Source organism: Malus domestica, chromosome 05 (assembly GCF_042453785.1).
Source record: "Malus domestica chromosome 05, GDT2T_hap1".
Classification (NCBI taxonomy): domain Eukaryota; kingdom Viridiplantae; phylum Streptophyta; class Magnoliopsida; order Rosales; family Rosaceae; genus Malus; species Malus domestica.
In genome coordinates this window covers 10,319,042-10,334,117 of record NC_091665.1, presented here as the reverse complement: position 1 = coordinate 10,334,117, position 15,076 = coordinate 10,319,042, and the positions used below count along the sequence as shown (strand labels likewise).

Below are 15,076 nucleotides of genomic sequence, written 5' to 3'. Positions count from 1 at the left end.
TTGTGTTTTAATCATTGGGTCAATTTAGTCCTTGTATTTTCAATTTAGCCAATTTAGTCCTTGTGTTTATCTCTGTTAGCAAATTAAGGACATTTTCAACTAATTTTGTTAAAAGAAATTATAAATTATTAAAAACTTATTTGTAAAATTATAATTTATTTGATTTAAAATATTTATAAATGAAATAAAATAAAAAATTTAAAGAAAAATTATTCTCTCCCAACTCTTCGATCACCTTCCTAACCCCATTTCTTTTCTATGTCACAACCTTAATTATTTTTCAGATTGGAAATTTTATTTGCTATATGTGTTATTTCTCATTAATTTGCATTTTCTGTAAAGAGAAAGGATAATTATTTCTCATATAATTTTTCTTATAATTTTTTTCATAGAGATTGAATGAAATGTCCTTAATTGGCTAACAGAGACAAACATGAGGACTAAATTAGCCAAATCGAAAACACGGGGACTAAATTGGCCATATGACTATAACACATGGACCATTTTGATATTTAAGCCTAAAGAGAATACATACAAGATGATAGACACGTAAAAGTATGTAACGAACATGAACATATGCATAGGTAAGAAAAACATGATTTAAAAATATGAAAAAAGGAACTAATACTTGTTTGTTTGCTGATAGCATGATGTTGGTTCCTTATCAAACCCGCACAAGGAACGTTCTCAATGTCTTTACCGTTAGAGAATACCATAATATCTTGGAGGTCCACATAATAGTTCTTAGTTGCAAAATCTTCGATTAGTGCTAAGCTCACCACACCTCACTACGCCATGCGTGAGAAATATGGTTGAGAGTTCTTGTTGAGCATATTTGAAGCACTTGTGGATTTCATTTATCATTGAGTTCTAACAACAATCCATGAAAACAATGTTGCTTACATCGACTAGACGATCCAAGAAGTCAACACCAAGAGTATTGCGCCATCGACGTTCTTTTTCACTCATCAGCAAAGTATTAAAAGATTGAAGTCAAGCAGATCCGACCCAAGGTAACATTGTTGATCTCTTCATGAAGTTGTTTCCAATGTCTATCTTCCAAAATATTACCAAGGTATTTGATCGCATGACCTATCTCATTTGCAACGCAGCAACGCTTGTAGTTTTTATAGGGAGTTTTGTCGAACTTAGGGGGAGCATCTTCAAACTTGACCTTACTATACTTTTTTCCTTTAGATCAAGAGCATTTTTCCCATTGGAATTTTGCTAACCTAATGAGGTTTTGATGAGGCACCCACATGAGGATGGTCATACCTTGTGTGCATTTTCAACTACTTGATGCATCCTGAAGATGTCAAGTATCAACATTGCATTAACTCACATTTTTCGCCTTAGACTACGAGTTTGTTCCACTAGGTTTATCGTAGCCAGGTTTTGGTGAAACTTTATCCTTTACATGCATCCCTACTTTAAGACTCGCGTATGCAATAACAGACGACAATTACCCCCATCTGCTAATGATGAAGACCGTATGCAATTACTTCCTAAATTCTACACATTCAAGATAGAAGTGTTGTTAGTAGTGTTTTACTTTAAGTGTGGTTATGTAAGGTAGTAGGAATTCAATAGGATTTAGAAGATTTTTTCCTTGTACAACTTGTATTACTTGTTGGGTAAGTAAAACCCATCATGATTAATATAAATAAAGACACTAAACATGAAGAATTCCACACAAAATTCCTTAAGTCCTTCTCTCTTTGTGGCACCTTGTCTCTATTATCTTTCAATAGTTAGTTTCAACAAAAAAAATTTGTGAAAAATAATCTCTACTAATTAATAAAACCCTATTTGTCAACCAAAAGAGGGTGAAAAGACAAATTATTCTTCTATCACACACAAAAAATGATGGACAATAATGTAATTTCATAGGTCCAAATTTTACTGTTTTTTATTGAAGCCTCACCTACATGTGATGTTAAAATACCTCCAATATTAATAAAAAAAAAACCAAGAACAAAAACCTCCCACTCCCCCCCCCCCCACATTCTCTCTCTCTCTCCCTCTCTCCTTATTTTCTAAAAAAATGTGTTCATACACATAAAGTGTGTAGACAAATGTTAATACGTATTAAACATATGTTACGTGTATAACACACGAATTTACTAACCAGCCCTCAAGTACGATCTGCTCTTGGGCTTGGGCGGATTATTATTAGAGCGACTCTGAACAAATCCAAGGCCCGCATTGTTAAGAACCAGCGAAAAAGAAAATGGCGGCAGCAGTAGGAGTTCCAACCTGTCACCGGCTCCACCTCCTCCTCCACCTCCCACCACCACCACCACCACCATATTCTTCCTTCTCCCTTTTCCTCAAACCCCTTGTTACCTCCACCACCACCACCACCATTGCATTCACGCATCTCCACATCCCACGCCGTACACTTATCTCCCATTCCCTTCCTTCCTTCTCGTCTCGCCCTCTCTCCTTCTGCCTCCCTCCCACCGCTCCCCACTCTCCACCTCCCCCAAGGCCTCTTTACAAGAAGAAGCACAAACCCAACAACTCGAAATTCCAGAAGATAATAATAATGGTGAAGAAATTGAGATCGAAATAGAGAACTCGGATAATAAAGAGGATGGCCAAGTGAGTTCGGATCCTACACCTGCTCTGAAGAGAGATGGGGTGAAGCCGCCGACGCTGACGGTGAAAGAAAAGAAGGAACTTGCTTCTTATGCTCACAGCTTGGGGAAGAAGCTTAAGTCCCAGTTGGTGGGGAAGTCCGGCTTGACAGCCAGCGTCGCCGCTTCTTTTATAGAGAACCTTGAATCCAATGAGCTTCGCAAGGTAATTTCTTATTTATTTGTTACTTGTTATTTTTGGAAAATAAGATTTTGGTGGTTCAATTAGTACCCAGTTGGGGTTTAAGGGTTTATGCCAAAGTTGAGGGGATTTTGTTGTGCTAGTCTGAAATTGGTATGCTGTTATTGAAGAGAGCTTATGCTTTGCAAGTTTCACATTGTCAGATTTGCCGTAGGAATGGATTCAAGATTGTTTGGAGTCTTATCCTTTTCTTTTTTGTTATAGAAATGTTCACCTATCGAGTTTTTCAATTTTCGAAATGAGAGATTCGGAGATTGTTGGTTCTGATAGTTGTAGAATGCATATATGTTAGCTTTCTCACTGCTTTTTGAGTATCTAGTATCAAGGGATTTTGATAAGAAATATCATAATTCTATGCTCCGTAAATAGTTCGCGAGGATCGGACTGATATTTATCTTACACTTAGGGAATTCGAATTATTTGAGGTTTAGGGCTTTGTTGAGTTGAGATGATATAATTAAGCAATCATGCTTAGGTAGTAGCAGCTTCCCTTACAATCACAGTTGAATTAAACTTCATATCAGAAGTTAAAACAGAGTTTACAAATGTACAATGTTTGTAGCATACACTTTGGGGCCTTACTTGAGCTGCTGGGAGCCTCAGACTCGTATAAGAGGTAATAAATCACCATGTCCCAATTAGGGGCTATGGGGTTGGTTGAAGTATCACAAATCTAAACCAGCAGTATCCAACTTTGTTTTGAATGTTGGTTTCATGTAACTGCCACATGTTCTTATACAGAACTCCATAACAGCCCTCCAAGGGAACTGAAATTCAGAAAACTCCTTTAACATATCTCTGGCTTGCTGAGTTGAGTTGATTTGAATGTCTGTCCATGCATCCAACTTGGTTTTGAATGTCGGTTCATTTGTTGTAAGCCATTCTGTTTTGTCTCTTGATTTTACTTTTACCAATTAAAAGTAAAGAAATATAGGTGTGCTTAGCTAACACTAACACATATTGTCGTTCAATGTTCTGAACAGGTGAAAATTCACGGGACATGTCCTGGTGAGCTAGAGGATGTCGGTACACAATTGGAGGAATCAACTGGTTCAGTTGTGACGAAAGACATAATCGAGACCCACATCGATGGAATACCGTAAAAAAAGAAGAAATACCAAGAATGAATGGGCGTGACAGCTGAGGAAGAACCAGGGTCTAAGAAGGTTCTGGGGTAAGGTGTCCGGTGTCCTTGCATTTAACTTTAAAGCTATGCATGTTTTGGATACTATGGAATTTTTGTAGCAAAGTCCAAATTTGAATTGAAAAAGAACTAAGACAAAAGGAAAAGAAATTTAAAGTGGATACGTGCGGTATGATATCGAGGACAAAAACTCGAATTGTTTGACAAAATTAGGATGAAAAGTTGATGAGCTCAGTAGCACAGAGAGGTGCTTGCAATATGATGATGCTTTTGTACTTGTATTTTGCTTGTTTGGATGAAATCTGCATGGTCTTACTTCCTGTTCTCTCAAATCAGCCCTCAGGAGGGCTAAAAAGTGCCAGCCGCCGAGCATTTGGACCAATCAAATTTTATGACTAAAGGTTATTACGTAATAGATGATGTGTAGCTACAAAATTTATTTTTTGATGTAGCCCAAAGAACTACATTAGTAGCACTCTCCGAGGGCATGAAATGTCTAATTTTTCGGTTAGAATCTCAGCAGTAATGTCTCTATTAAATTCCCCAATCGAAGGATGTCAATTTTTGGGATGTAGCCCAAGGCCAACAAGTTTGTTTTCGTTCTTGACCAAGGTAAATTGTCGTAAATGCCCCTTTTAAAAAAGCTTCAAAAGAATTTTATCCCAACTTTTAGAATTCTTAGAATTTTGCCCTTTAGAGTGAAAAGACATAAATAACCCCTTGTCTTTCTCACACCCTTCCTTCGCTGCTTAGGTTATTTCTCTCTCATCAACTCCTCCTCCACTTTGCCATGGCCTCGTTCATCCACCGTTACCCACACTTATTTGAAATGATTGGATTTGAATACTTAGGGCCTGTTTGCTATCCTATTCAAAAGTTTCATCATTTTTCAAAATATTTGTTAAGAACATCTCTTCAGAACAATTTTCTTTAAAATCCTAAATCTGAGATTCAAAATTGTTTTTAAAGAAAACAATCTCATCCTACGACAACACCCTGATGAAGTGGAACTTTTAAATTCAACACAAAGAAAGTGAGAGGGTCAAAGAAGAGAGAGAGCATTGGAAGAGAGAGTAAGATGATAGAGGATCGGAGGAGACAGAGAGGAGAGAGAAATAGGAGAAAGGAACGAAGGAGAGATAAAGGATAGAGATAGAAGAGACAAGATTCGGTGTGAGAGGACAAGGGAGAGAGAAATTGAGTTTAAATTTAAAAACTCTACAAACGCACTTTTGGTGTAAATGAGAAACGATGCTAATTTTTAAGTTAATCTTGAGTTTGGTTTTAAAAAAGAGTCCTACCAAATGAGTTTTCAAGACTTAAAACTTGAAAAGTATTTTTGAGTTTAAAAGTTGAATTCAAGTAGAATACCAAACAAGTTTCAAACTTAATTTTAGAAGAAATACGTTGAATGCTTCATTATTTTATTCATCCTTTAAGGTAATATATAGGCACACACTTATTTACAAGGAAGGTAATTACAAAATATAAGGAAACTAAATCCTAAAAATTACAAATCATATTCCTACCTAAAATAGGACTCCAAGAATATTTACAATTAAGACTCAAATCAACACTCCCCCTCAAGTTAGTGCATGGATATCATACATGCCAAACTTGATAACTGAGTCTTGGAAAACCTCCACATGCTTTGTTCGATCATGTTGTACTGGATTATCAGCTATTTCCCTTGCAGATTTATTGTCACAATATGACTTCGTACTCTCCTTTGGTTCAAAACCAAGACATCTCAAAATTTTACGTAACCAAAGAAGTTCACATATTTCATGTGCCATACCTCTACACTTAGCTTCCACAGACGACATTGACGCCATTTTCTACTTCTTACTACGCCACGTAATCAAATTACCCCTAACAAATGTAAGATACCCAGATGCATATAATCTGTCAGTAACATTGTCAGCACAATCTACATTTGTAAACACCTCAAACTTTAGATGCCCATATTTTCATAAAGTATTCCTTTACTGGGAACAGACTTAAGATATGCTGTTGATGCACAAAACCGGAGGGTCTTGGAACAACGTAAATCCGACCATGAATCTGCAAGAAAGTAAATAACACAAGATGTATCGTGGTTTACCCCAAGGTTTGGGTTACGTCCACACTGATATTGTATTTCTCTGAGAAGTGAGGGGAGTGAAAGAGAGAGCTTCTGAGGGTGAGAGAACTCTTCCCATGGCCTAAGAAATGGCCTTCCCTAATTGTGAGGGTGATGAGTCCTTTTATAGAATAAGGGCTCCTCACTTATTACATATTTGCCCTTTCATTTATTACATAATTACATTTAAGTCCCCCGAGTATTTGTACGAGATCTAAATATGGAGGCCCTAAGTATGGTACAAACAGTAGTCTCCCAAGTCTTCAGTCAAGAGAGTCTTTTGGCTGGAGACTTGAAATTCAGTCCATGTGTGGGCCGAAGTAACTAGATGTCGTCTAGGACTGATACTCGATATGAGGCGGTGCCCAATCTAAAATGATGCTCAACTAGAAGTAGCACATGTTGCGAGGCTGCTCGGCTTGTGGCTTATGTTGCCTTGATTAGCTTGGCTTGTGGCGTTGAAGGTGAGGGAGTCATTTTATAGAATAAGGGCTCGCTCCTTAATACATAAATGATGGGTTAGAAGTGATGCTCGCGGCGAGGCGGTTGCTCAGCTGGCGGTGATGCTCTCTAATGAAGGTGAGGGAGTTCCTTTTATAAAATAAGGGCTCGCTCCTCAATACATGAATAATGGGTGTTCTCTAATGAAATTGAGGGAGTCCCTTTTATAGAATAAAGGCTCGCTCCTCAGTACATAAATAATGGGCTAGGAGTGATGCACGTGGTGAGGCGGTTGCTCAGCTGGCGGCGATGCTCTCTAATGAAGATGAGGAGTCCCTTTTATAAAATAAGGGCTCGCTCCTTAGTACATAAGCAATGGGTTATTTCTAATGAAAGTGAGGGAGTCCCTTTTATAGAATAAGGGCTCGCTCCTCAATACATAAATAATGGGCTAAGTCTCCCAAGTATTTTTCATGAGGCCCAATATATGGTACATAATGTAGTCCCCCAAGTATTTGGTCAATAGAGGCTATTGGCTGGAGACTTCAAATTCAAATCATGTATGGGCCGAAATGGCGGTTGTTCGAAGGCGGTCTTTGTAGACTATGCACTGAAGCTTTCTATGTGAAGTTTTGCAAGTTGAAGCTTTGAAGCTAAAGCTCTGTAAATAAAGCTTTTGAAGCTAGAGCTCTGTAAATGAAGCTTTCGAAGCTAGAGCTTTGTAAATGAAGCTTTTGAAGCTATAGCTTTGTAAAACTAGAGCTCTGTAAATGAAGCTTTCGAAGCTAGAGCTTTGTAAATGAAGCTTTTGAAGCTAGAGCTCTGTAAATGAAGCTTTTGAAGCTAGAGCTTTTGTAAATGAAGCTTTTGAAGCTGATTGACATGAGTGATGCTCATGAATGTTTATGTTGATTGACATGAGTGATGCTCATGGATGTTGACATGAGTGATGCTCATGAATGTTGACATGAGTGATGCTCATGAATGTTGACATGAATGATGGTCATGAATGTTTATGTATGATTGACATGAGTGATGCTCATGAATGTTTATGTATGATTGACATGAGTAATGCTTATGTATAATTTTGAAGCACTGGACGTACTTTTGATTACCTAGTGGGTAATAATAGCGGCAGGCTGCCGAATAATTTTGGAGTACTGGGCGTACTTTTGATCACCTGGTTGGTGATAGAGGGCTTGGCTCGTTTGGGCATATGGGCCTTCGCCCTCCACATGACATTGCAGTCCATTATTTTGGGCTTGTTGTTTTTTTTTTTATTTTTTTTTTTACTATTATTATTACCCTCTGATGGGGTTTATACAAATATCTTTGAAAGATAAGAAAAATAAATTACATGTTTTCAGCATGTTGATAGGCATCTTCTTTTCGGCTTTTCCTTTTCTGCTTTCTTTTGCTTTTACTTTCTCTTTTCTGCTTTTGTTTCTTTTCCTGTAGCTTTACTGGTGGTCTCCCTTTTCTTTTTCTTTCTCTTTTGCGTTGTCCCCCATATGTTCGCCCATGATTCTCCTTGCTGGCCTCCACATGCATGCTCACCTCCCTCAAGTGCAGCTCCCCACCTTTGGTAATCTTTTTCTACTGCACCTTTCTCACTCAGTCTCAGTCTTTATCTGGCTGGACTTGAGAGTGTGCTGTTCACCGACAAGCTGGAGATTGCCGCTAACGAAGACGAGCATGCCGCCGCCTGGGCTAGAGGGTTGGCAATCGACGGTGGTGATTCAGTGTTGGCACTGGTTTTTGGATCACGTTTAGAACCCTCTGAAATCTTAAAAAGCTTCCCTTGCATGACATACTCATATTCGTCAGCCAATGTCTTGCGATTGCCCTTCCCTCATCGGATACACCTCTGAATTCACATCTAGGTACATGAACATTTCGCAAGTCTCACTCTTTGCTTTTACTCGAGTAACTTTATCGAACTTTTTGCCATTTGGGTTCAATCGTAGAATCTGAAATATGTCATCAAACAGACGATCAACCATCCTTGACGATTTGAACATCGGGTGCTGTTTTGCTACAGAACGACGGTGTTTCGAGTAGTGGGTCGACTATGAGGCTTGCTAGCTTGCTAGAGACTGGCTTATAAGTGAGACGCTGAGAGAGTTGGAATAAAGAATATGCGGAGCTTCTTGCAGCAACAGCTATGACTAATGAGAAACTTCCCATATTCTTAAAAACGATTTAACCTCCTTATCTTTTGGAACAAGACAATCACTTCCTTGAGGTGGAGACCTTCGTTTTATGAAGCAGCAACCCCTTCCGTGAATCTGGCTAGCAGAAAGTGCACAAAGAGAAAGATAGCTGAAAGAAACAGACCAACCAGTCTCCCATTTCATCTTTAACCTCAACACCATCTTCCTCTCCTCTTTCATTGAAAACCCACTTCAGGATCAGAAATTCAACTACAACCGGTTTTTGCAGAAGCAGGGAGAGAGAGAGAGAGAGAAGTGACGGTGTCGTTTTAGATCTGCATCAGTGCCACCCTCTTTGACCTTTTTCTCGCCGATTGGCTTTCCCAAAGCCGTCGGACTACCGGAGGGGCCGCTGCTTTTTGGTGGTGAAAACGCATAACCAGATGATTGAGCCAGCTGGGTCGACGCCACGACGACGTCGTTGTGGAGGCGGAGGTTGAGATGGGTTTCTTGAAGTGGAGGATTTGAGATGGGGTTTTTGAGTAGATGATTTCGGTGGCTGCTCTGAGGTCTACGATGCCTTTTGCGGCCAGTGCTTGGCGAATGATGGTGGTGTCACGGGTTGGGGGGAGGTCTTGCATTCAGAGGAGTATGTCCTTCTTGGTGTTGCTGCTGAGCTTGGAGGAGAGGCACTTGGTGAGGTCCTCGTGGTATATGATTTTGTGCTCCTGTTGGAGGTAGGCTCGTTGGGTGGCGTCATGATGGGCGAGGATATTTATGATGGCGGATGTGTCACAGCCCAACCCTTTGAGGGTGCGGTTGAGGTTGATTGTGTCGTCTCTGGGGGATGTAAGCACTGGCGGTATGGTCGCAGAGGCCATTGTTGTTCAACAACTCAATTGAAGAAATTTTCAGACCAAGTTTTTGAATTGTCTGATTAAATTGGAAAATAAAGAGATATAATAAAGAGCTGATTTGCCAAAATGAAGGGACGTTAATTGAAAAGATTGAAAAGTTGGGTTTTCTTGGAAAAGTTTTGGGTTCTTGGTTTCTGTAGATTCACGGTGGTGAGATGAAAAAATGAAAGAGAATCGACATGATTTTTTTGTGTCGATTCCCACAGACGGCGCCAAATGTTGATGCACAAAACCGAAGGGTCTTGGAAAAATGTAAATCCGACCGTGAATCTGCAAGAAAGTAAATAACACAAGATGTATCGTGGTTCACCTTAAGGTTTGGGCTACGTCCACACTGATATTGTATTTCTCTGAGAAGTGAGGGGAGTGAGGGAGAGAGCTTCTGAGGGTGAGAGAACTCTTCCCATGACCTAAGAAATGGCCTCCCCTAATTGTGAGGGTGAGGAGTCCTTTTATAGAATAAGGGCTCCTCACTTATTACATATTTGCCCATTCCTTTATTACATAATTACATTTAAGATGAGTTCGAGATAAATAAATTAATCTCCCCACAAGTCTTTGATATCTACCCCTATCAACAGGAACTTGATCTGTGTAAATAAATGCTCAAGGGATGTTTTTTTACCATAGAAATATGTAAATACGCATTTCCTATGACAAATGAGACAAGAATATGTGTACAAAATAAATGTAGGGTTTTTTTTTTATTTTATTTTATTTTTATAACTTTAATCCATGAAAAATATTGAAATTTAATAAAAACTTGGTGTTAGGTTTACATATTAATTATAGTCCCTTAATGTGTCCTTATTTCAAATTAATTAATGTGTGTTTTATTCAATGTCTTCTATTAAATATTTAAATTTATTAATATACACATTTTAATTATTTTTTACCAAATAATTTATTTTTTAATATATCATTTTTCAAACTTAAAAGACTCAATTAATGTACTTAAATGTTAGTACCATAATGTATGTACCGAAAAGTATTATATTGAATTAATGTACCTAACTGTTAGTACCGAAATGTATATACTTAAATGCATTATGTATTATATTGAATTTGTAACGACCTGTCCCCAAATATTACGGTTTTTATAATTTTAAAATTTGAAATTATGAACATGCCATTCAAGGCAAATGCGTTGACTTTGTTTGACTGCCTTGTTATGTCATGTAAGATCCGTTTCCTTGGCATATCCTCGTAGTACTTGTCGCGACGAACGCGTGAGCGCAAGGAGAATGGAATTTAGAGTTATAACAGAAAAGTTATTAACGAATGAAGTTGAGGGCAAAATGGTCATTTGACCATAAATCTGGGAGGCTCCAGATCTTGCTGGAGTAATGAGATGGTGCCACGTGTGTGGTCAGGATGGAAGGATTAGAGGATAAAAGAGAGGGATGGACGGAGGAGAGAAGGTGGAAGGGAGAGAAAGGGGGGGACTGCCCAATCGAAAGAAAGGGGGAAAACAGTGGACCAATGAGAAAAGAAAGAAAGGAGGGAAGTGAGAGAGAAGGAAAACACCAGATCCTTCAACCCGATTCCTGCGCAATACGACCCGACTTCTCACCATGTTTTTTGACACCTTTTCAGGCGATTCACCGCCATCCACCATCTATAACACATTCCACGACCTCCCCTCTTCCATTTCATCGATTAATCGATGGATTTTGGGCTTAGATTCGTGGATCTCGTGTCGAAGATTTTGAGGGCACCTGCGGTGGCGATCATCCATCTCTGCAACCACCACCGTCGACCACCACCATGGTTCGACTCCTCATGAACCCAGGAACAAATCCCAATACTTGGTTGATGCGTGAAGCATTGGAGAGGATGAATCGACAACCACCCATTTCAAGGGTTTCCAACAGATCGAGGGTGATTTGAGGTGTTTCCCAACCGAATTGGACTTCAGCTTAAGTATGCAAATTGTTCCTCTCATTGAGATATTTATTCCTGTAAAATTTGGAAATTTTTGGAGTTGTTGAATTTTCCGATGAGTTGGGGCTGTCGGCCGCCACGTGCAGCGATGCATGGTCTTTCAGGTGTCGCCTCATGGCGACTTGTGTGGTGGGGCGTACGGGGAAACCCGAGGTCCCTTCTTAGATATTCCTCTCATTGAGATATTTATTCCTTCTAAACTTGCATGTTTTTTTATAAAATATTAGGCTTGCATGCATGGCATATTTCATGAATGGAGCATGATTGATAATATGTTTTTACGGATTTCTATATTTATGTTTTATGGATTTATATACTATTATTTATTTAAATTGCTTTACAAAATATTTATGATTTATTGAATTTATGTTTTATTAAAGGTTATGAAATAAGGGATTTTCGCATATGAAATTCGATGGATTTGTGGATATGCTTTATTATGGATTATTGAAATGAGACTTTGAGTTTTTGAGCTTCAGATTTGATATGAGATTTTGAGATATGTTTTCAGTACTTATCTAGCGGGTTATCATACAACACATCCACACAATACGAGTATGCAGACGTCTATGACCATAGGACACAGTTGAGGATATTTATCTATATGTTCCTTCTCTGGCATAACTTGGAGTCGTACAGCTTCACCTTTGAGTGATAAGGCCTACCATGTATCTTCACTGGCGTAACCCAGTGTCGTACAGCTTCACCTTCGGGTGATGGACATGTACTGCCTTCGGACAGATAAGGAGTTGATGATATTTATGCCATACCCCTAGCTTTACTGCCAAAAGCAGTGTCGGACAACTTCACTAGTCACGGCTAGTGTCGGTGTGTGATGTATATATTTTCTTCTCAGGCATAACTCGTAGTCGTACAACTTCACCTTCGGGTGATGGGGCTTACCATGTTTCTTCACTGGCGTACCCCAGTGTCGTACAGCTTTACCTTCTGGTGATAGACATGTACTGCCTTTGGGCGACTATGATACCCCTAGAGAGAGTACAATATTGAGGAGATTTACGAATTTACCTTCGGGCGGTGAGAGCACCTTTATTGAGTGTAAAACCCCAAAAATATATATTTAGTTTTCTGGAGCTTGAAAAGGTTTGTTTGGGTTAAAGTGAGTGTTTGTAAATAAAAAAAAAACACAAAAGGAATGGAGAACACGTGTGTGTAAGATGGTCCTTCATCTTTTGGTGTTCGGTGCACTGTTTCCAAAATGGGTAGAAGGGAAGAAACAGCCATGGGTTCTCTTTAGGTGTCGAAGAAAGAAAAAAATGCATAAGTTAATTTCTAGACATCAGAACTATAGTCCGTTTTCGCCTCTATGATCACAACGTCGAGCACTATGGATGAAGGTAAGAATTCAAAGCTTATTTACAGATTCGAAATTATATTTTGGTTGGGGATTTCATGTTAATAACTTTGAAAAAATTCATGTTTGAAGTGTTATATGGTTGAATTGAAAGTTTTGGAAGTCTCAAGGATGGTCGAACAGTATTACTAAAAAAGATTAAGGTAAAATTTTACTTGATTTGGAGTTATAGAATTCAATTGTGTGGTGCTTGTTGGATGGCATTTGATATATGGCTCCTGAATGGATTTCATGGAAAGGTTGATTAAACTGCAATTCATGTGATTAAATATGGATTTGGTTATTTTGGGGATATACATGCACTATGCAGATGGAATTGAGACATGTTAGCTTATGTTGGTGCATGTGAACTATATATTGATATGTTCTTTTTCAGATTAGGTACTTTCTTGGCTTAAGCAAGATCAAGAGATAAGAGTGAACAATTGTGAAATAGTTAGTACCTAAAGCTTGGAAAATCAGGTAGGGGGACTCACACCCTGGTTAGTGGTTTTCGGTATGTATTATGTATGTAAATGTGGATGCGTGCAAGCTATGCATTGAATTTTGTTGTTGTGTTAGAACTGCATGTTAGGGAAAGGAGTTTGATTTTTCTAGCATGTGATTTATGTCATTCTAAATTGTAATGATGACCTGAGAATGAAGGGGGTTGTGTGACTACCCTGGGCTTTGATCCCCTAAACATCCGGAGGGTCCTATACAAACGGACTCGTACCATTAACCGTAAGGGGAGGGTACTTATGTCTATGTGGTATAGGTTGTAAGTGGACACTCTCACTACCCTACCTTGTGTTGTTATTACTTGAGAATTTATTTTAGGTACGATAGTTGGCCGCGTGTTTGGTTGTTAGGACAAATAGAATGCAGGAATCCCACTATAGTTAATTATAAGCATGAAATAAATTTTAACTCATGCCAAAGCATTTTGTTGTGCAAATTATTTCCTTTATATGTAGTACAAAGGTATATCTATTTTCAAACCTAGCTAGGGTGCCTCCCGAGGGGGGGGGCAAATGATTGTAAGTGACGCTCACCCCTACATCTTCAGGTGCTGTGTGAGAAACAATGGAAGAGTTGGATTAAGGTGTGCGGTTGTAGCTTGTCAACCTAAAAGCTTCAAATCAGAAAAGCAACTTTTGAAATGTAAATATTGATTTTCTGGTTTAAGTGAAAATTGTATGTGTTTATCCTCTTTGCTTATGTATATATTTGTCTAAACCTATCACTCATTTGACTTATGTAAACTGAACTTTTGGGACTTCTGTTGTAAAAAGGTTACTTAAGAAATGGTTTGAATGTTATGGTTTTCACTTAAACTCTGATATTTATTTGATATTAATTTTAGAGGCCTTGCGTATTTTAAAGATACATGAGAATTGTCATGTTCTAAGTTTAGAGCATACAACTCTCATGTGCTTTTAAGATTCGCGGCGCTGTCACGTTACTTTTTGGGTCGTGACATTGAGCATGATTTTACTCATACTTGTTTTACGAATGATTTCATGGCATGCTAGGGTAAACCTATTATATAGTATTATATATGTTTTCAAAACAGGGGTTAGTATGTTCATAAATAAAATGGTTTTTGTATTATTAGTATTATTATAAACTTTGGTCCACTCACCTTTTCTGTTTTGCGCCCCCTCAGGATTTAGATTCGAGGCACACCATCCCAATGTTAGGGCACTTCTACTTAGGCATCTTTGAGTCTCCCCTGTGTAAGACCCATTCCACGGTTCGTACCTTTTTATAATAAATCTTTCACATCATTCTTAATTAGTCGTATGCTTTAAACATGATTTTGCATTGGCTAGCACGTGTCTATCCTGGTATTTTGGGATATTGGGATCAGGGTGTGTCAGAATTAATGTACCTAAACATGTGTACCGAAATAGATATACTACCCTCAGGGATGTTGCAGGTTAGACTGGTTATTGTGAAGAGTGATTTCACTTTCGTTATTGCTGCTATCAATAACTACTCTCGGGATTTGTCCGAGTTTGGTTTGCTAGCGGAGGATGTCAGGCAAGTGGCGGAGTTGCTTACCCTGGTCCATTTTATGCATGTGCCAAGACCATGTAATGGGTTTGCCCATAGATTAGCTAAGTTTGCCATTTCTGGACCTCCTGATCTCATTCA

General features: G+C 38.7%; 1 protein-coding gene across 1 annotated transcript; it reads left to right on the top strand.

Moving 5' to 3' along the window:
- Positions 1 to 2,190: 2,190 nt before the first annotated feature.
- Positions 2,191 to 4,317, top strand: LOC114825068 (uncharacterized; the record flags this gene model as incomplete). The annotated part of the gene is made up of 2 exons (XM_029103402.2): positions 2,191 to 2,805; positions 3,825 to 4,317. Coding segments are annotated over 2 exons (735 nt in total), but the record flags the coding sequence as incomplete, so codon positions are not given.
- Between the last annotated feature and the right edge of the window lie 10,759 nt (positions 4,318 to 15,076).